The 20,111-nt window shown below is 41.5% G+C and overlaps 1 protein-coding gene across 2 annotated transcripts in view; it reads left to right on the forward strand.

Annotated features, from left to right (window-relative positions):
• Positions 1 to 20,111, forward strand: part of PTDSS1 (phosphatidylserine synthase 1) — a 30,430-nt gene that overhangs the window by 1,655 nt on the left and 8,664 nt on the right. For both annotated transcript variants that reach the window (XM_040546586.1, XM_040546587.1), the window contains exons 2-9: positions 3,481 to 3,572; positions 5,043 to 5,087; positions 7,238 to 7,362; positions 10,694 to 10,852; positions 14,366 to 14,517; positions 16,502 to 16,643; positions 17,556 to 17,668; positions 19,171 to 19,236. In XM_040546586.1, the coding sequence (XP_040402520.1) occupies positions 3,481 to 3,572; positions 5,043 to 5,087; positions 7,238 to 7,362; positions 10,694 to 10,852; positions 14,366 to 14,517; positions 16,502 to 16,643; positions 17,556 to 17,668; positions 19,171 to 19,236 (894 nt within the window). The remainder of the gene's footprint in view (positions 1 to 3,480; positions 3,573 to 5,042; positions 5,088 to 7,237; positions 7,363 to 10,693; positions 10,853 to 14,365; positions 14,518 to 16,501; positions 16,644 to 17,555; positions 17,669 to 19,170; positions 19,237 to 20,111) is intronic.

Here is a 20,111-nt window from a genome sequence, read left to right on the forward strand (position 1 = left end):
TGTTGTTTTTTTTTCTGAAGAGGATTGGTAACTTTTCCTTCCATTTGTCTTGCTAGCTTTCTAACTCGCTTCGGTTTCATGTTTTTTCCCCTTTCTCTTTCTCTGCTCAGCCTCACTTCCTGTGTTTAAGTACCTATTGACTTCTCTTTAACACTTCCCTGTTCCTCCTCTTGTTAGGTTGTGAGAGTTACTATTTTTTGGTGTGTTTTTTTTTCCTTCCCCTTTTCTGCTATTTCCAGCCATCACAGGAATTTCCTAAATCAGGGTGATACCAGAGTGCTGCCTCTGTTGCCTTATTTGGGACACTGCTCAAACCATATGTTCTGCCTGAAAAGCCGAGGGGGAAGGGAATAGTTCCCCATGTGCTTCCAGTGTGTGCTCCCAGCTCTGGGCTTTCTGCTCCCATCAGCTTCTTGCACAAGCCTCCAGTGGCTGTGTTCATATTTCCTCCTCCTGTGCTCAGTAAGGTGTGACAAATGATTCCTCTTCCTTGCTTCCCCTATGCTGTCAGATGTTCCTTAGCACTCCTGATCAATTTATAAAGCAGGGGATTTTTTCCATGATACATTCATATTGATGTCCAGCAAAATGTTTTTTCAGGAACTTCAGCATAGGCAGAGGAAATCTGGCTTCCCTTAATGTCTCTCTTGCCTCTTCTGTAATTGTTCAGTGCCAGAAATACACAAGGGTTCACATGAACTTACAAAACGCTTTTCCCTCGGATATACCAAGCCTCCCTTGGGATCACTGGGAGCAGATGACACTGCCTTTGAGCTGGCAGATGAGGGCGAGACAGGACTTCAGGTAGCAGGAATGTTCACAGAGCAGTAATCAGAATGCAGAGGAAGAAACGTGAGTGTTTTTAGCTTCTCCATTTTAAAGCGTGGGGTAGTGGGCATTCTGTTTTTAAAGCACATCCTTCTGGTGCCTCTGACAAAGGCTGCAGCTGCCGAGGTTGTTTCCTGCTGAACGAGCCAGACAGAGCCAGACGCAGGCTCCTCTGCTTCCAGGCCGCACCCCGGAGCAGAGGCATGAAGTGGCTCTCGCTTTCCCTGCCCCTTTCCTCCCTGGAGCAGAGGGATGTGGCCCTTTCCCAGCCCCGAGGCGACCTGCAGGAGGGCAGGTGGCTGCTGGAGGGGATGTTTGTGGAGCACAGCAGCGTTTATGGAAGATTTCTTTTCCCCTACACTCTAAATTTAGCGTCCTTGCTATTTTTACCCCAGTTCAGTGTCCTCAATTCTTCTCGTTGTGATTTAATACCTACTTTATGTTTTTGCAAGATACTAGTGGAATGCAGTGCTCTGGAACAGGGAGAAGATCAGGAGAGAAGAAAAGATTATGAAGTTATGAGGTGCTTTGTTTTTTATTATTTCTTCAAAAAGCGCCAGACTTGAAAAACGCATTTGTGAAGTGGGTTTAAACCGAGAGAATTTTCTTCCGTCCTCCCACACGAGCGTTAGAAATCTCATTTGTGCTGCATGAACGCCGATATTTCCAAGTCAGCATCAAAGTTCCTGAGGCTAAGCGAGGAGATGATTTAGCACATTTTCCTGATTGCAGCTTGTTGTGATCGCGTCTTTCCTCCACCGGTTATTTTGCCTCCCTGTTTCCTTCGGTGTCCTCAGACTAACTCTTCTGGGCAAGCGTTGTAATTCTTATCTTAACTAGCACGCCGCAGCAGGTCTCTTGCTGCTACCTGTCTTTACCTGCTTCTGGCAAGAAGGCCGGTTATCTATCCCTTCTGAGAGGCACCTCCAAACAAACCAGCCAGAAATGCTTCTGCCACTCGCTTGGAATGAGGAGCAGTTGAGCCCTGCCTGGCCACGCTGAGTTGTGCGGCGATGTGACTTCGGTAATCTCTTCAGAATAAAGAAATCCCCGCCAGTCGGTGGCACCAGTGACAGCCTGTGGTATTTGCATGCATTAAAGCAGGAGTATGGCTTTGGCTGAGCCCTCGGGGCCTGAGGCTCTGTCTGGGAAGGGCTCTGGATGAGACGAGCTCTGGGGGTTGCCAAGGGAGCCCGAGTTAAGTCCTGGAGCTGGGGATTCGGGGCTGGCGTGAAGTGTCAGCCTGTGCAGCGTGGCTGCTGGAAAATGACTGGTAAGTCCGGAGTCAGCTGGTTTAAGGAAAATGCTGTCGGGAGTCCCCAAGGCCTGCAGAGAAACCGCTCATGTTTAATGTACTTTTTGCTGCCATACAGATGAACTAACACAGCGCTCAAATGTCTCCTAATGATGAAAGTCTGCCATGGAGCTATTAAGGTTCGGTTCTGAGGGAAAGGGAAATAACTTGGCAAAGAGAGAGACTTTATGGCTGCAGCAAATATATCTACCGTGGAGCACATTTGTGCTGTCACAGATTATTACTGAACCATCCAGAAAAGTGACAAATGCTCTGCCAGAAAGAGCTGTAGTCCCTCTAAAGTTGTCTGGGACTTTTTTTGTGTCTTGGGTTGGGAATAAATAAAGGAATTTATTTAAATAGATACACTGATCTCAAGTGCATTAAAATTACCCAGATAGAGAAACTTTGAGCAGTAGTAGCTGATACATTGTGAAATAGTAGTTGTGCTTGTTACTGTAGTTTGAAGCTTTTCTAATTTTATTGCTGAAGTCTCCCAGAAGCTGACTGCTGATGAGAAGGCTTGGGTGCTGTTTTTGTTAATCTCACTGCGGGACTCTTCTTTCTCTTGCAGGTAGAAATATAAATTCTACCTGCAAGAGAAAGAAGAGCTTGGTCAGGTGTGCCTTGAATTCTTAGATCTCTCTTCTGGTCATAGTATGACAGTAGCACAAATAATAACCGGTATGTTATTCATCAGAAAACAGGTTAATATTTTCTTTTAGGTTTGGCTGTCTCTCTGGTATACAAAGTTCCCAAGCAGTGTGAGGCGAGATGCTTTTCTGTGGGTTACCCCCAATCCCAGCAGAGGCGGGTCTGTGTCAAGGGTACACAATCCAGTAAAATATTAAAGGCTGATTGGAGTAACACTTTTCCCTGACCCTGCTCTCGCTTCAGGCATTTGGCATTGGGAACAGGCCAAGGGAAGTAAGGGGGATTGCAGGGTCAACCAAAACAGCAGAAGGGAAGGTGGGAATTGCGGCCAGGCTTCCAGAGTCTTGGTCTTGGTCACCATTTGCAGCGTAAAAGTACTTTTGATGATTTTTCTGTGAAAATTAAGAAGGTAGGATTTTTTTCACGTTGCTTTAAATTTAGTTACTGTTAGAAGTCACTGCAGAAGCAATGCTCCTGGCTTGCAGGTGTGGATTATGTTCAACCACCTTGTAAGAAAGGATAGCCAGAAGTGCAGAGTGAAAATCATTCGCTGCAATTACTGTCTTGTCTTGGTACATAACCAGCATGCTTATTTCTTCTAATTTCCATGTAATCTTTTATTTAAGTAAGTACATCTTCAGAGCCTTTCAACTTCATCTTCAAAATAATACTTTAACGCTTTGATGTTCTCTCTCTCTCTTCAGGGATGATTCTGTCCCAGAGGAAAATATTTGGAGGGGTATCCTCTCGGTGATTTTCTTCTTTCTAATCATCAGTGTTCTAGCCTTTCCCAATGGTGAGTAAGGTCCATACATCATTTTTTGCAGCGTGTGAATTTGCCTTTATTGCCACTACATTTATTTTGATTAAAGTGCCACTTTTAAATGTAATTTTTCTCTACTCTTCTGAATTCCCTTATGTTAAGGGACAGTATAAAAATGGGTTGCAGTCACGCTGAGTGGAGATAACAGTGAAGTGCCAGTTATTTATAGCTTGTCTGTACCTAACAAGGAAGTCGGGTTTTCAAAATCGGCGTCCACATTTGCAGGTGCACAGCTGCAGCTCAGACTGCGAAGTAGTGATGCCGCCAGATCCTTCAGTAATGTTTCAAAACACGCTGCCTCCGTGTGTTTTAACAGAAGTGTAATTCTGCAGTAATTCTGAGACGTAATGCGTAAATCACCTGGTGGTGGTTAGGAGCCCTCTACATCACATTACAGTGTAAAATCACAGTTGCTCAGTAGAGATTTAAGTCAGACAAAGATTTTGGAAATAGTATGGGGAGCAGAAAGTCCAAAGGGGGTAAAATCTGTGGGTGACACTTAGTTCTGCAGAGGAAATGCTGTCTTTTCTGGTTTTATTTATTTTAAATTTTTGCTCGTTGCTGTCAGCAAGAGCATAATTCTTGGGTCAATTCCAACCAGTCTTAGGATCGGCAGTGTTCAGAAATAAATGACCGGTGATTTTGCTCATGGCATGCTCCTGGGATGCATCTTTCTAATGTTTGAGCATTATTAATTGATGGCTTTCACAAAACGCTCCCTGAAAAACCAAGCGTCAGAGAAAAATGAACTCCATGCTTACAGCTGTGAAAGAGCAGTCCACAGCTTGCACTGAAAAAAATAATTAGCCGTATCTTGCTCCCTAACTGTACGTTTCATGTTTAGATGTTTCCTACTTTTTCCAGGCTCATCTTTTCTGCATTTTGCATTAACTCAGGTGTTTTTAATCTGATAAAGTCAGGTTAATCACTGGCTTTAAAGTAAATAATAGTGACACCGGTGAAGAGCACGGGTATCTTAGATGCTATTAGATGTAGGATACTTAGTTTGGAAGTTTTAGGAGGCCTGTTTGCTGACGTTTCATGGTCATGTGAAGGCTGAGCACCATGTTTCTTTGCTAGCGTGTAAAAAGAGTGTGTTTGACTTCACTGAGAGCAAGCCGTGAGTTAGCTGTGGTCTACAAAGCAGAGCAAGAGATTCTCAGCTGAGATATGGTATATGCTAAGCAATGGTATACTGCTGTTTTGGGAACAGCTCCCATTAAAATAATTGAATGTTATGTTTATGTCCTGCTAATTGGCAGTCTCTTTCCCCTCTCAAATGCGCTGCTACATTTTTATTTTTTTTTAATATACAGGCAGGAGCCCCAAAGTTTTGGGTATGTTATACAGCTTGACAGAGAATGATCCGTGCTTATGTCAAACTTCGGATGAGAAATGCCGTTCTTACTGTTTTCTAACAGGCTTTTTGTTTACCCTCCGCAGGACCTTTTACACGCCCCCACCCTGCAATATGGCGAATGGTTTTTGGTAAGTTTTAAGTTGTGTTTCTGACTCAGTGCTTCGGCAGGACCGACCATTTTTCTTTTCCGATGAATGGATTTGTCATGAAACATAATTTGTGTGTCAAACTTCTGTGGATAACTCTTCCCTCCCACTTCTGAGCTGTTGCTTATAATCTGTTCTTAATTATGTTTGGGAGCGTCATTGGAGTTTCTCTGTGGTGGGATGGTGTAAATTAAATCATCAGAAAAGGAGCATTCCCTCTGATTCTCTGTTTTAATCCTGTTTTGTCGATATGTTTCCTAATTCCTCTACTGCCGTCTCTTCCCAACTCAAAAAGTTTTTTTTTATAGCTGCTGTATGAACTAGCTTACTTCTAATTAAATCCAGTTCAGTAGAGTAATTCTTTATCTGCAAAACATGCTATTTTTCTTAAACAGCAGAGTTGTACAGCCGAATATGCATTTATTAATATTCCTACTGTGTATTTTTTCATTTTTTTTAATTTCAGCAAAATTGCTGTAAATATTAATTGTATTCATAGTTGGGAAAATAATTCTATTAACTACAGAAGTTACTGAGTGAAATCCTGCTCCTTAAACGTCTGAATTACGTGGCAGGAACATAAACACTTCAAAAATAAAGTTCACAGAGCACAGCCTAAATGTTAAGCATATTTACAAAGAATTAGGTAGATTTGATTTAAAAGCTGGTCCCTTTCTTTTTAACGGGACTATGAATGTCCCTCTCTCCTGCCACTTCATAGAGCTAAAAATAAGTAGCTTCCCAAAGTAGCTGATTACTCATCTGTTGACATTGGGAGGATACTGCTGATTAGATAGTACTGGTTAAAGAATCCTGCTGCTTTTGAAGCTGGGGAAACACAGGTCCTACTGCTCGCTTCCGATTACAGCAAATGTAAATTAAAAGAGCTTGCCCAGTCAGAGCTTGACCCCCTGTATTTCTGGGGAAAAACTGCAAGGAAAAATGAGTGACATTTTCCCCTCTGTAATCCTGCTCCCTTTGGCACGACTTACTTAGCCATGCTAGAGGTCTCAGGTCTGTACAGTCGATGAAAGGCAGGAATGGCACATCTTCAGCAGTTCAGGACGCACCCCCACCCACAGGCTGCACTTATTTTAGCAGTTTGGCGTCTGTTCACCTGACGCATTTTAGGGATACACTGCCGAAGACAGTACAGACTCCCTGTACATGTGTGTGCACTTGAATGGAACTTTTCTAGCACATCCTGGGGGTTAATAACGCTGCAGTTCTTCTTTTCATAATTGCTATAGTTTGTTTTGGATGGCGGATACTAAGTTTATTCACGTTAATTTTTCTACCCTCCATGGCATCACTGCAGGACACAAGTTTGAGCGCTAGACTGTAGCATTGGTGTGTTTATGTGCCTCTTCCAAATGTGGTCTTAGATATCTGTGAGCTTGTGAGTAATGCAAAGATACGTTCCCAAAAGCAGCTTCATCTATCTACAGATCTACACCTAGGACCCTTCTTAACTTCATACAAGTTTTGATTTTTTTTTTTATAAAATCCATACTCTGACGTTGGGAGGAGAGAGGAGGTAGTCTCAAATGCAATGGTGTTTCTTAATTTATAATGGTATGAAAGCATATCATCATCTTTATCTTCAAAAGCTTCAAACAGCAAATTTTCCAACTCGCAAAAGTAACTCAAGCATGCCAGTCCTCCAGTGTATATTTGTAACCACTCTTTGTTGTCAGATTAGTAAATTGATCTCGGTGCTGAAATCTGCATTTAGGCTTGGAGGCTAGCATTAATGAGACCAACAATACCTTAAAGTAAAGGTAAAAAGCCAATCCAGTCCTGTGGTCCTGATGTCTCTCTTACTACAGAGCTTCCTGATCTCAGACTTGTGTTACTTGTGCCCAAACTGTCTGGACTGATTCTTTTTTGACTGGGTTGATAGAGCTGAGCACGTATCGTATCACAAGAAGCAGGAGATAATACGAAAGACGGAGTGCTCAAAGGTTACCACCTGCCTTGTTTCTTAAGCTTCTTTGCTTGTAGCCGCTGTAGGTAGGAAACTTAATTGTGCAAAGTGGGCATGTGCTGAGTAACAGTTTGAAAGCTTTTTGGACCTTCTGTGTCCAAAATTTTTTTTGTGAATGTGATTCTAAAGCGGAGTCTTTTTGCAGGTCTCAGCGTGCTCTATTTTCTGTTCCTGGTGTTTGTGCTCTTCCTTAACTTTGAGCAGGTAAAAGCAGTGATGTACTGGCTGGATCCTAATCTTCGGTACGCCACAAGGGAAGCAGATATTATGGTATGTATCCTCGGCACCTTATTGGACATTTTGGCTACTTTAGGTATGTTTCGCGTGAGCGGGAAGGGATAAATCTGAATTTACTGGCATGTGCAATGCAAGGTTGTGCCTGTACTTGATAGAGTCAACGAGCCTTTTGTGTCAACTGCTATTTAGTGACATTGAAATCAGTTGGTGTGAAAAACAGTCTTCTGGGAGAGCAGATTCAAGAAAGGGGGGAGAAAAAAAAATTAAAAAAATAATTGGCTGCATAACAACAACTGGGAGAGAGGAGTGCGAAGCAGCCCTGCAGACCCCAAGGCCGCTGCAGAAGGAGGGCAGGAGGTGCTCCGGGCACAGAGCAGGAGTTCCCCTGTGGCCTGTGGCGAGGCCCCTGGTGGGACGTTTTACAGGACATGCAGTGGTGGTGGTGAGGCACGGGCAGCCTGCTGTTAGGGCGCCGGGAGGACACGTTCCTAAATGGAGCCTGAGCATGGGCGGTGGTGGTGTTGCTGAGCAACAAAAGGGAGCTGACACGAAGAGTCTGCTGGTAAGCCAGGCTCACCTGGCTCTCCTGTCATTTAAGCTAGAAATAAATTCAAGTCAGGGGAGGACTAGTATTACTGCTGGCACAGAACCACAGTACAGCAGATTTCCTGCTGGTAGCAGCAGCAGAAACTTCTGAACTACTGATCCTGATAACTGTCATCTAAAGAAAGTTGGAGTAAATTTTTGAATTGCAATGATAATGGAGGCTGCAGTTTGGTCTCTTGTTCTGGCAAAGTTGCTTGAGTATAAAAGAAAGTTAAACGCATGTCATTGTATGACTGGCAGAGCGGCAGCTGAAAAGATGATGTATGGGGTGGGGGGTCCTGATCTGGATAGGCTGGACCGATGGGCTGAGGTCAACTGTATGAAGTTCAACAAGGCCAAGTGCCGGGTCCTGCACCTGGGGCGCAACAACCCCGAGCAGAGCTACAGGCTGGGAGATGAGTGGTTGGAAAGCTGCCTGGCAGAGAAGGACCTGGGAGTACTGGTTGATAGGCAGCTGAATATGAGCCAGCAGTGTGCTCAGGTGGCCAAGAAGGCCAACAGCATCCTGGCCTGTATAAGAAGCAGTGTGGCCAGCAGGTCTGGGGAAGTGATTGTGCCCCTGTACTCGGCTCTGGTGAGGCCGCACCTTGAGTACTGTGTTCAGTTTTGGGCCCCTCGCTACAGGAAGGACATGGACGTGCTCGAGAGAGTCCAGAGAAGGGCAACGAAGCTGGTGAGGGGTCTGGAGAACAAGTCTTACGAGGAGCGGCTGAGGGAGCTGGGATTGTTCAGCCTGGAGAAGAGGAGGCTCAGGGGCGACCTTATCGCTCTCTACAGTTACCTTAAAGGAGGCTGTAGCGAGGTGGGGGTTGGTCTGTTCTCCCACGTGCCTGGTGACAGGACGAGGGGGAATGGGCGAAAGTTGCGACAGGGGAGTTTTAGGTTGGATGTTAGGAAGTACTTCTTTACTGAAAGGGTTATTAAGCATTGGAATGGGCTGCCCAGGGAGGTGGTGGAGTCACCATCCCTGGAGGTCTTTAAAAGACGTTTAGATGTAGAGCTTAGTAATATGGTTTAGTGGAGGACTTAGTGTTAGGTCGGAGGTTGGACTCAATGATCTTGAGGTCTCTTCCAACCTAGAAGTCTGTGTCTGTCGTAGTAAAAATAAAAGCAAAAATGTTTTTTTCTCTTTTCATATATATATACACCAGGCGAGAGTCCTGAAAAAGAAGCTTACTTTTAAAGTATAACCTTCTTGTGTCCAGTCATCACAGAATTTCAGATACCATGGCATAACTAGGAGCCTGTACCTTCCTTTGTATGTTGAGTGCTTCTTGTGCTTTTGCTCAGGAAGAGAAATACAATGGCTTTAAGACTTACTTGTGCGTGTAGATCAAGGTACCAAAATGACTTCGATTCAGAGTTTCCTGAGATTTGATCCTGGATGTTTTTCTTTATATGTGTGTGAGGGAAAAGAAGCAGAAATGAGGACAGCAACTCTAGTGTGTGTGTGTGTGTGTGTGTGTGTGGATTTGTCCAACACCCTGCCAAGCTGTTTCCAGTTGTGCTTGGAATGCAGCATATAAACCAGTTTCAGATCCCTTTGGGTACTTGCACTAAAGCTGCAGCTTTGCCATCCTTAGGACAGGTGAAACACCTTTCTCTGAATGATAACAGCATTGGCATCTGCAAAAAGCAGCATCACGCTTTCACGTCAGGGAGCACCGCCAACAGGGGATACTTACAGTTCCATGGTGGGACCGATCTGCCTCTTGACAGGGAACGTGAGAGATGGGAGGAGTATTTGTGTGAAATTCTGCATTCTTGTCTTTATGGAGACCAGGATTTAATCATTTCTCTACCATCCCTTTTTCAACTTGGTCACGGTTCATTTGTGCAGGGTTAGCAATAGTTCTGGCCTGAGGGAGAAGCCTTTCTCAATTCAACAGCTCTGAGCAGTGCTGTGTTGTTACCTGCAGATGGCAATGTATATTTTAGGAGGGTTGGAGAGCAGAGGGTTTTGTATGTGTGCATTTCCAGTTGGGGGTAGTTCAGTTTGTGCCCGGTGACAGACAGACAACCCCTCAGATTCAGCTTCCTGGTAGAATCCTGATTTATTTATCTATTTCAAGCGGGCAGTGATTTCTAGCTCTTGCTGTACAACGTGATCAGAGAACACATTTCCTTTGATATTGGTGACTGAAATATTAATTGATATTCTTAAGGAATCGACCGCTCATCTATAACAACTGTTGCCAGTTCACTTTGATTTATTTCTTCCCCCTCTTCATCCCTATGACCTTCTCAATATGAATGTGTCCTTGGAAATTGAGAAAAGTAAAGCAATAAGGATACTCAAGTGAACATTGAGATCAATATCTTGACATCACAAACTGGTGAGGATTAGTTATTGATGAGCAGTTCTGAACCCCAGACATCACGAAGGTGGGGAAAGGTAGTTATTTCAAATCAAAACCCCAAAAGAAAAGCAAATAACTGTTTTCTGGAGTACTGTTGTTTGCTGTTGTTATTATTGATTTTACTGCTTCTGCTGTTCCTCTGTCACGTGAGAAATACATGCTCCACTAAGCACCGATGTCTACGTTATCTCCCTTTAAATTAGAACTGTACTGTGATGACCTTGAGTCTTGGTCTCACAAGTTTTCCTGCAGAGTTCAGGAGAAGAAGGGGGTATATTTTAATATCTTTATAATTTCAGGCTTGTTGCACTGGGTAGAAAGAAATTCCCTCGTTCTAGTGTTTCTGCAGCTGCCTGTTCATTGAAGTTCTGTTTGTTTATATCTTTTATCTTTAACAGGAGTATGCTGTGAACTGCCATGTTATCACTTGGGAGAGAATCCTCAGCCACTTTGATATATTTGCTTTTGGGCATTTCTGGGGCTGGGCTATGAAGGCTTTGCTGATCCGCAGCTACGGGCTGTGCTGGACTATTAGCATCACCTGGGAGCTCACGGAGGTAGGTCACCCATTTATCTCAAGTGTAAGAAAACACGTGAGCCTTTAATTGTTCCGGGGGAGAGGGTGAATGTTCCTAGAAGGATGACTCACTAGCTCTCAGTACAGATCTGTGTTTTAAGCCTTATAAACCAGGTGCAGAGCAATTAATTGGGTTGCACTAGTGGAGAACAGCAAGCTGAGCTTTAGGTAAGTTGGGCAGGTGGTGGTTTACCCGAGTAGAAGGGAATTCTTGGCCAGCATATTGATGCCATCCATACTTTGTATTTCTGCTGTAATAGGTGCCAACCCTCGTATTATTTCAGGTGCTGATTTGTACGCCCTGGTTTTGAGCAGTTATTCTCCGTTTTCACCTTGCAGTACCTGTCATCAACTGTCATGATTCCCTTACTCCAAATATAATGGCATTTGAACATTTTGTATGGTTTATACACCATAAAAATGTTTAAATACTGCACAGTGAAAAGGAGTTGAGGGATCCCCAAGGGAAGTGAGAGGACCCGAGGGGAGAAGTCTATATGAAAGAGCAGGATATCATGCAGTGTGCTGTTTTCTGTTATGAGGCCTGAGGGCGTAACCACTTGTTTAGTTAAGTCATACCCCACAAGCCTCATTTATTCATGTTCACTGACATAAAAATGAGGTTTTTATTGGACCAGGATTTAAATTAGTTCACACCCATTGTAGTCCTCTGTACCGTGGTTTGGGGGACCATTGACTTATTTTTGTTATCCAGCTTTACCATGATTCTCCCAAGCACGTGTTTAAGTCAGTTAAAATAGGATTTAAAAGTGTCAAAAGTTATTTTAAAAAAAAACAAACTACAGATACCTAACTTGATTTAGTCAATTGACTATTGCTTGGACTGCCGATCTTTATTGTTAGATCTGTTTTGAGCGTTCAAGCTGATTAACTTTCAATTACAAGAAATTGAAAAAAGAAATTCAATTGAAGACAATTCAGAGAAAAAAAAATCCACTTTTTATCAGCTTTGAGGGCAGTGTAGTTTAACCTGTTGTACTTAAAATACCGAATGTAAATATAAACACGTGAAATTAATCTTTAAAGCTAGTTTTCTGTAGAGCTTACCTTCTTGACAATGCTTGGCTTATCTGACAGTGCATTTATAATTCAGAAATATAGATAAGGATCTAGTTGTCTGAAATTAAATTTTTGGGTTTGAAAATATTGGTGCCATGAACTCATATCCAAAAAATGTTTTGTTCTGTGGCATTCAAGGATACGCTGTTTTTTAAGCAGTTTTTTGAAACTGTTTTAAGCTCAGAATTTCACAAGTACCCATTCACAAAGAACAACTTTGGTAGTTATTGTACTCGTTTTTCCCCTGGAAAAGAAGTTTAAATTTGGATTTGTTTCACACACTCTCTTATCGTTCAGTTGATCTTTACACAACCATCGCCTTCAACTTGACACCGCGTGGAGTGTCTAGTGTTCCCACTTGCTGAAAGGCAGATCATTGGGACAGACAATGTGTTGGGTAAGGTTCAACATATGGAGAGGTTATCACCACCCAAATGGATTTTTAATGAATTGGTTAATTCAGGAGAGTCATTAGAAACCTGCAGAAGTTATCAGGGCAGTTACATAGGGATTTAGCTGTGCATCTCCTGTTAGCATTAATGGATTTGAGCCGGCTCCCCATTCTGAAATGGGACACTTGGCTCACGCTGCTTACTATCGGATTAAAGCTGGGACGTGGGCAGGCCTTGGTCTCTTGTTCTGAGAAAGCAGCGAGCAGCTCCGAGACGGACTGCCCAACACCTGTGGGCTGTTCTTTGCTGCCTCACTACCTGTAACTTCTGGTGCCTTTGTCTGGATTATTGCATACTGAGATTCATAGCCTAGTGTCCCTTTTTGTGTTAAATTTACTTAAAACATGAAAGGGAAGCTGTTTGTAGCAAGATAACAAGCAGCACTGTATAGCGTAAGGCCTGAAGAGAAGTCAAATTTTCTTCTTTACAGGTTGAAATTCAATATAGCGTTGGCAAAGACAGCCAAGCTGCTTTGATACATTTTGCAAGAGTTTTCAAAGGGAGGGTCACTTGTCAACATCAGGCACTGTGATTTATTTTAACTTGACCACTAGTCATTTTTGCTGTGTACCGAGAACATTCTTCTTGTTCCTCTTCACACATCTGATTTTGGGGGTATTTTATTTATGCATTTGTCAACAAAAGATACTCTGCCACAAAATCGTACCAATAATATTCCACAGACACACAAATCAAATTATGTATGTTCATTTACTGACAAAACTTGTGCCATGCTTATGGGAGGGTTATTTACTTACCTATGTGTTTTGTTAAGCAGCTGCATGAGTATTTCAAGGGGACAGTTTAACATGTGGCTCTGTCGAGTGCCAGTCCACAGCTAGATTTTTTTTCAGTCTCTAACTTCTGGGTTGCTCTGATTTTTTTTCTAATTATTTTATTTTTTTCCCCTTGCAGAACAAATAATAAAATTATTTTCCTTTTAAAGGAGGATGAGAAGAGCTGAATCCTTTTCTCAGTAAATTATGCTTGTATCTTGCCTCAACTGTGGCCATCTGGCCAATCGTCTTCCTCCACTCTAACAAAAGCTATCAAAATTATCTGTAAATACATTTAACTGACTTACTGATGCCTCATAGTAGTCTTCAGTTAAGCTGAGGATTAAGTTCAGAAAGGAACTGATTGCTAAAGAAGTAAATCATTTTCCAGGGGAAATTTTTATGGGCCTGAATTTGTCTTGCTCTGTCCCAGTGGTGGCAGCTTTTCAGTCTGACATTGATTTGTTTCTGGGCTATTTTCCAGTATCTTCATCTCAAAAGTACCTTCACAATTAGTGCTTACCAGTATGCTCTTAACTGCTGGAGCCATTCTGGATCAAGTATAGCAGCAAAGCTTGCAGTGTCTGAGTTACTGGTGAATTCTAACTCTTCTTACAGTCACTAAATTTTCTTAAAAAAAAAAAAAAAAAAAGAGTTGTGATTTTTTTTTTAAATTAGAGCAAGTCTTAAGTTCTGAATTCCAGCACATTTTAGTGCTGACAGCTATTTAAAAACAGGTCCATTCTACTTACTGCATCTTTTTTTCTGGTTTAGACAGCATGCTACTTAAAAATGGTAAGAAAAAAAAAGACAAAGTTTATTTTTCCAATTTTTTTAAAGCACAAAACATCTGCTTTCCTCCAAGAAGTGCAGTAGTCTTGCTTGCTTCATGCACTGCTGTAAATGTTCCGTGTATCCTCTTTGAGGCCAAAAGCTGAGTGATGTCTTCATGTACAGCATTGCCCCAGCAGGGAATGGTGAGAAGGAGCCCTGAGGTCTTACGTACTCTTACCCAAAGCCTTCCAAAGTCAATGGAAGCACTCCCATCAAATTTCAGTGATTGTGGCTCATGTCCTTGAAGTATGGTGTGTACTGAAAAACTGACATTTGAATGTGTTCTTAAAAATGAATTTGTATTAATTCTGTGCCGTTCCTCACCCAGAATCTTTTTGCTGTATTCTGTAGCTCTTCTTCATGCACCTTCTGCCTAACTTTGCTGAATGCTGGTGGGATCAAGTCATTTTGGACATCCTGCTTTGTAACGGGGGTGGCATCTGGTTGGGCATGGTAGTTTGTCGTTTCTTGGAGATGAGGACCTATCACTGGGCAAGCTTCAAGTAGGTCTAAATTAAAGCTTAATTAAATATTGTTTAATATTAAATTATTTGGAAAAGAGACCTTTGCATATGTAAAATGCATGTAGTACAGAAATAACATGCAGTCTGCACATGCTAACAGTGCTGTAAATTTAAGTCTTGAAAATCAATTTGATATTAATATTACTTTAGAGCATATCTTTGTAAATATGATTATGTATATATTTTTTCTTTGCAATCTAAGTTACAAGTATTGATGCCAAATGGGGGGGGGGAGCAAAGCTGTTTGCATTTTCAGTTTATCTTTTTTCACGAATAAAACTTTGAGGAAGGCAATGAACAAAGCTAATTGTAATTGCTTTTCTCCTTATACAATGTTTGTAAACTCTAGATTTGGGTTTGGCTTGATGAGACAGTGTGGCAGTCTGTCAGTATGAAAAAGGAATCAGGCTGGTTGTACCTGTGTTGTGAATTACCTTACCGCGCTGCTGACCCTCTAAAATAAATGAAGTATTTGCAAAATAAAGTAGCATTTGCTGTATAAAAGGGCAACAGCTTGTGGCTGAGTAGGCTCCAGTTCTTAGCTCTCCCACTGTGGTTTCTTCTGTAGTTTTTGCCCACCTTCTTCCATGCCAGTAGGTGACCAGCATTGTTACCTGCACTTACCAGTGGTTTAGATGAAACAGGGTTAAGCACAATGAGTTGCCAAAGGACAGCGCAACTTGAGTCAATATCAGAGATATTAATGCCTTGGGTTAATATCAGAGACGGAAAAGGAGCTTAAACCTTGACTTCCAGATTTGTACCCTGCGTGGACTTCTGTGCTGCTTTCTTCTTTTACTCCCAAGTTCGTTCATTGCTCTGAGAACCATCCAGCCTTCAGCCTCAATTCAGTTTTCCCACGTTTCAGTTCAGGCAGAATAATGAGCATTACAGTTGATGTTCCCTCTGATTTTGGAGACCTTACTGAGAATTAAAACAGATAGCAGAATATCTTTGGCAGAACTAGTTTTTACTATCCTTGTGGGATATTTTTCTTGTAGACTTTTTGGACCTTTAATGTGAGGAGGAACTGCAGAGAATGAGAAGCTTTTGCTTATGCCCTTTTGTTTTCTTTTCCCTTTTTTGATGAATAAATGGATCTTAAAGATTAGAATATTTCCCCCCCACCCTGCCCCCCCTTAACCTCTTTAACCTTAGATTCCACTAGCCTAAGAGAACATAAATATTACAAAAATGAAATCTGAATCTTTTTTTTTTTTCCCCAGAAGGGCCAAGGAAATAGATTGAAAGCTGACTTCTAACCCAGAAATCTCTGGATTTTTTTCTTAGAATTCCCTGTCCTTTGGGTGGTGTTGCTCATCTGAATTGTTACCAAAAGCAATAACCATAACTCATCTGACAGATGAACCTCCATTCACATCCCCTTTCAAAAGGGAATTTAAAAATCTGTTAGCTTATGACAGTGCTACCACATTTCTCTGGAAGAGAGTGCATCTAAATATCAGAATAGCAAGGGCTGTGTGTGCTGTAAGCGCAGTATGCTTGACCCTGTGGAGCCAGCCTCTTAAGCATTTGGGTAACAAGTCTGACAGATCCCTGAAGGACTGATGTCTGTGAGCTCTGGAACAAGGAGGCATTGGGATAAGAGCAGTGGCAGCATAGACAAAGGAGAAATATCCTCTAGATTCTTCAAGGTATTTGGAGAACTGTAATCCTCATCTCTTTTTCCTTCGTGGAGAGAATGAGATGCATTTTTCAGGTAGTTACTGACTCAAGGTAGAGGTGGGTGGGCTTTCATAGCAGAATGTGTCTTGCCTGAAATGCTTAACAGATCACATTTCTCAGTTCCCCCTTGCCTGGTACACAGTTCTTTCTGTAAAGATCTTTGCTATCCAGCAAAAAAAGTGTGATAGTTCTGGAACCTCCGTAACATGGCTATTGGTCTTTTTTTTTTTTTCCTTGCCTCTTCCTTGTCTTTACTCCAGCCATTCTCTTTTTCTAGGGATATTCACACGACCACAGGGAAAATCAAAAGAGCTGTATTGCAGTTCACCCCAGCCAGCTGGACCTACGTCCGCTGGTTTGACCCTAAGTCTTCATTTCAAAGAGTGGCTGGAATCTACCTTTTCATGATCATTTGGCAGGTAAGAAATAAATTCTGTGAAATCAAAGCTGCCATCAGCTCAGTTACTTATTGGCTGTGTTCGGCTAAAAGATATTCTGATGCAATGTATGGCTGTCACTGAAATGCACAATTAAATGAATTGATCATACAAAGCTAGTCGGGGCATTGTTCACAGGAGTTACACGATAGTTCGGGAGTGTAATTACAGAATCTGTGGAAAAGGGGGGAAAAAAACACAAACGTTACAGCTTGCTGCACTGGCCATCAGTTTACTCTTTGCAACTGATACAGTTTTAAAAACTGCCAGACAGGTGTTTTGTGTGTGTGTGGTTTTTTTGTTTGTTTTTTCTTTCCTATTAACTTTTGGATGGATCACTGATACTCACAATTCTGGCTGGGATCCAGCAAGACTCCATAATATGTCCCAATTGCCTGGGTACGTAGTCAGGCAAATGCTGACAGAATTCACTAAAATAGATTGTTGTTAACTTGCCATATTTAGTTTTTGAAAGGAGAACTAGAACTGCTTAATGGTTTGTGTTTTTTGGTTGGTTGGTTGGTTTCTGTTTTAAATAGATAAGATCTCTTGTACCCCTCTACAAAACTTGCCTCAGTTATTCGTACCTGATTTAGTATATGAAAGATGCCAGAAGCCTTCTGCAGTGCAAGTTAGTGTCTGGTCCAGATTTCATGAAAGAGACTAAATACTTTCATAGAGGTGTCTAGGGGAGAATTCCTTGTTTTAATTGTTTATTCCTTGCTTCTCCTAGGCACTTTAAATCCTCAGCCTAACAAGCAAGGCTATAGTGGAGCATTAAATAGTCCTTCTCTGTTTAAGTTACCGTATTAATCTTTGCGATTTTTCTGTAGTAATTCATTAAAAGTTATGCAAGTTGAGCACTACTAACTGTCTTTTTTTATTTTTATGTAGCTGACTGAGTTGAACACATTCTTTTTGAAACATATCTTTGTGTTCCAAGCAAGCCACCCTTTAAGCTGGGGGAGAATTCTCTTCATAGGAATCATTACAGCACCCACTGTAAGGTAAATTTTTTTTTCTTATGTTCAGAGTAACTTGACTTCTAGGGACCCAAGAACAATGTGTAATTTGTGAAAGACTACAGTTCTTTTCAAGAAATTTATGCTTTAGCCACCATGAAAAGCAAAAACAATCACCAGTTCTCAATAAAGTGTCTTTTCTGCCCAGTAAACTAGTAAGGTAAAATATATGTAACATCTGTGTTTCCATAGGGATGCAGAACCTCTCTGTTCCATCTTCTGTTTGTGTAGCAGCTGCATACTTTATCCTTGAGGACTGAGTGCATGCAGAAATTTGAGTTGATGATTCAGATGCTTGCAAAACTGTAGATGAGGGGAAAATAGAGCTGCTGTTTTTTCTGAGTTCCTTATGTTGCTTGTCTACAGGAAATGTTAGCATAAGAGAAGATAGAACATTACCTTATTCTGAATAATAGAACAACATATATGCTGTGTCTACTCTTGTGTAGAAACTACCCTGCTTTTATTCATGCATGCTATTTCATATTGTCACAGGAAAAAAAAAAAAAGAGGACATAGCTGAATGTAGACAGAATTCACACTGTTTTGATGTTAAGAAACAAGGAATTTCCCATTCATGAGTAAAGTGATGTTACCTTGGACAGTTAAATAGCAGCCATGCGTTGTTTTATTCCTAAAATAGTGTTTTTTAAAGCTGGTAGTTGCTAAAGTTATGTGCGGTGATTTCATAGAGTTAATTAAATCACCTTAAACATCCTTTAATCACCTAAATGAGTTTTCAGGTGTTTTATGGCACTTCACAGCCTGTAAAGATCTTTATTCTTAAACAATCCTTATGTTGTTTGATTAATAATGCTTGGCTGCCCCATCTGTCAGCAGAAATCAGAGACTGGGGAAAGGAACTTTGTTCTCATTTATTTAGGGTTCTCCTCTCTTTTAAAAGAGAGGATTTTTAAATTCTCTTTAAAAATTTAGGAGTTTAAAGAAAACAGAGCAGAATGGTCTTTAGACTGTTTACAAAGTAGTGAGAGAAGAAATACATGCCGGTTAGAGCACTCACCCAGGATATGGGGTAGCCACGTTCACTTACTTCCAAGATTCAAACCCACGTCTCTCAAGAAAGTGCAATTGTTAGCAAATTAAACAGAAACTGTGGAAAAAGTGGGGGATTTTCTAATTCTTCTAAGCTGTTGTGTGTTGCCTAAAGGAATTGCAGATTCAGTGGAGAGACAGGAGGCAAATATGTAGCTCTGCTAGCCTACTAGTTTGGGTACTTTCCCAGTCCTTGCTCTCAGGATTGTTTTCTGTGTTGTTTCAAGCTATTTGATCTATGTGATAATCTGTCCTGCTAGAATTGAAGCCATCTGGTAGACATCCAGCATGATTGCATGTGAATTCAAGCATCAGCACTTCATTTTCAGTACAGATCCATTTGTAACATAAACTAGATTTTAAACTTTTCGAAATGTAAATGTTCTGGGGACTTTCAACATCGCTGAAGAATGTTCTTGTGTTTTCCTTCGCAGGCAATACTATGCCTACCTCACAGATACGCAGTGCAAGAGGGTGGGAACTCAGTGCTGGGTGTTCGGGTAAGTGTTCTTGCTGCGTACAAACCCGAAGCACTTGGAGAGGTATTAAGTGTGAATCCAGCACAGAAACAGGCTTGAAACTGGATGAAGCCAGGTCCTGTCTTGTGGTGGTTTTAGCATAAATAACAGTAAAGAGAGATTTTTCTTCTTTTTGCAAGTTCGGAGGAAAGGAAAATTCTGGATTTAGAGGTAGAACATGAGAATTGATGGAATGAGTAAGGAGAAGAATAAAAGGAAGATCTAGAAACTGCTGGATAAAGCTAGCCTCCTTCAAAGTAGCATTGGCCTTGCTGCCCGTATTCTCAGTCAGGTGAGAAGGATAAAGGTTTTGCACCTACTGCTTTCCGGTCATTAGAGTAACATTTACCAGGCTGTCGAGGTGGGCATTGCTGCTATTTGAGGAATCACAACAAAAGACGGTGAAACAAGCCACAGTTCTCAAAAATTTCTATTCTGCTCTTAAAGAGGGAAAAGAATAACACTCTGAACAGTAGTTACCTTGACTACGATCTCTTTCAACATCTCTTGGAGACCTTTAAATGAAGAGTTTGCAAGACTGCTTCTGGTGAGAACTTCCTTCTCTAGATGGCTTGACTAAAATGCAGCCTTCTGGAAACCAGAAGTGTATGCTGTTGTGGTGTTGTAAAAGCTCGCAAACAGACAACACAGGAATGTCCCTTCTGGTTCATGACTTGGAAGCTTACAAACGGGCAAGCATAAAAGATCCTAAATCAAGTCTTATGGAAAAAAATATATGTCAATTTTAAGAAACTATTAAAGAAGCTCATTTCTGATGGCAGTGATTTTAAATGAAAACAGGCATTTCATTCTCATTGTCAAGATTATTGTATGTCTTATCTCCAGTTGTCTAAATC

The sequence above is a fragment of the Cygnus olor genome, chromosome 2 (assembly GCF_009769625.2).
Source record: "Cygnus olor isolate bCygOlo1 chromosome 2, bCygOlo1.pri.v2, whole genome shotgun sequence".
In the NCBI taxonomy this organism is placed as follows: Eukaryota; Metazoa; Chordata; class Aves; order Anseriformes; family Anatidae; genus Cygnus; species Cygnus olor.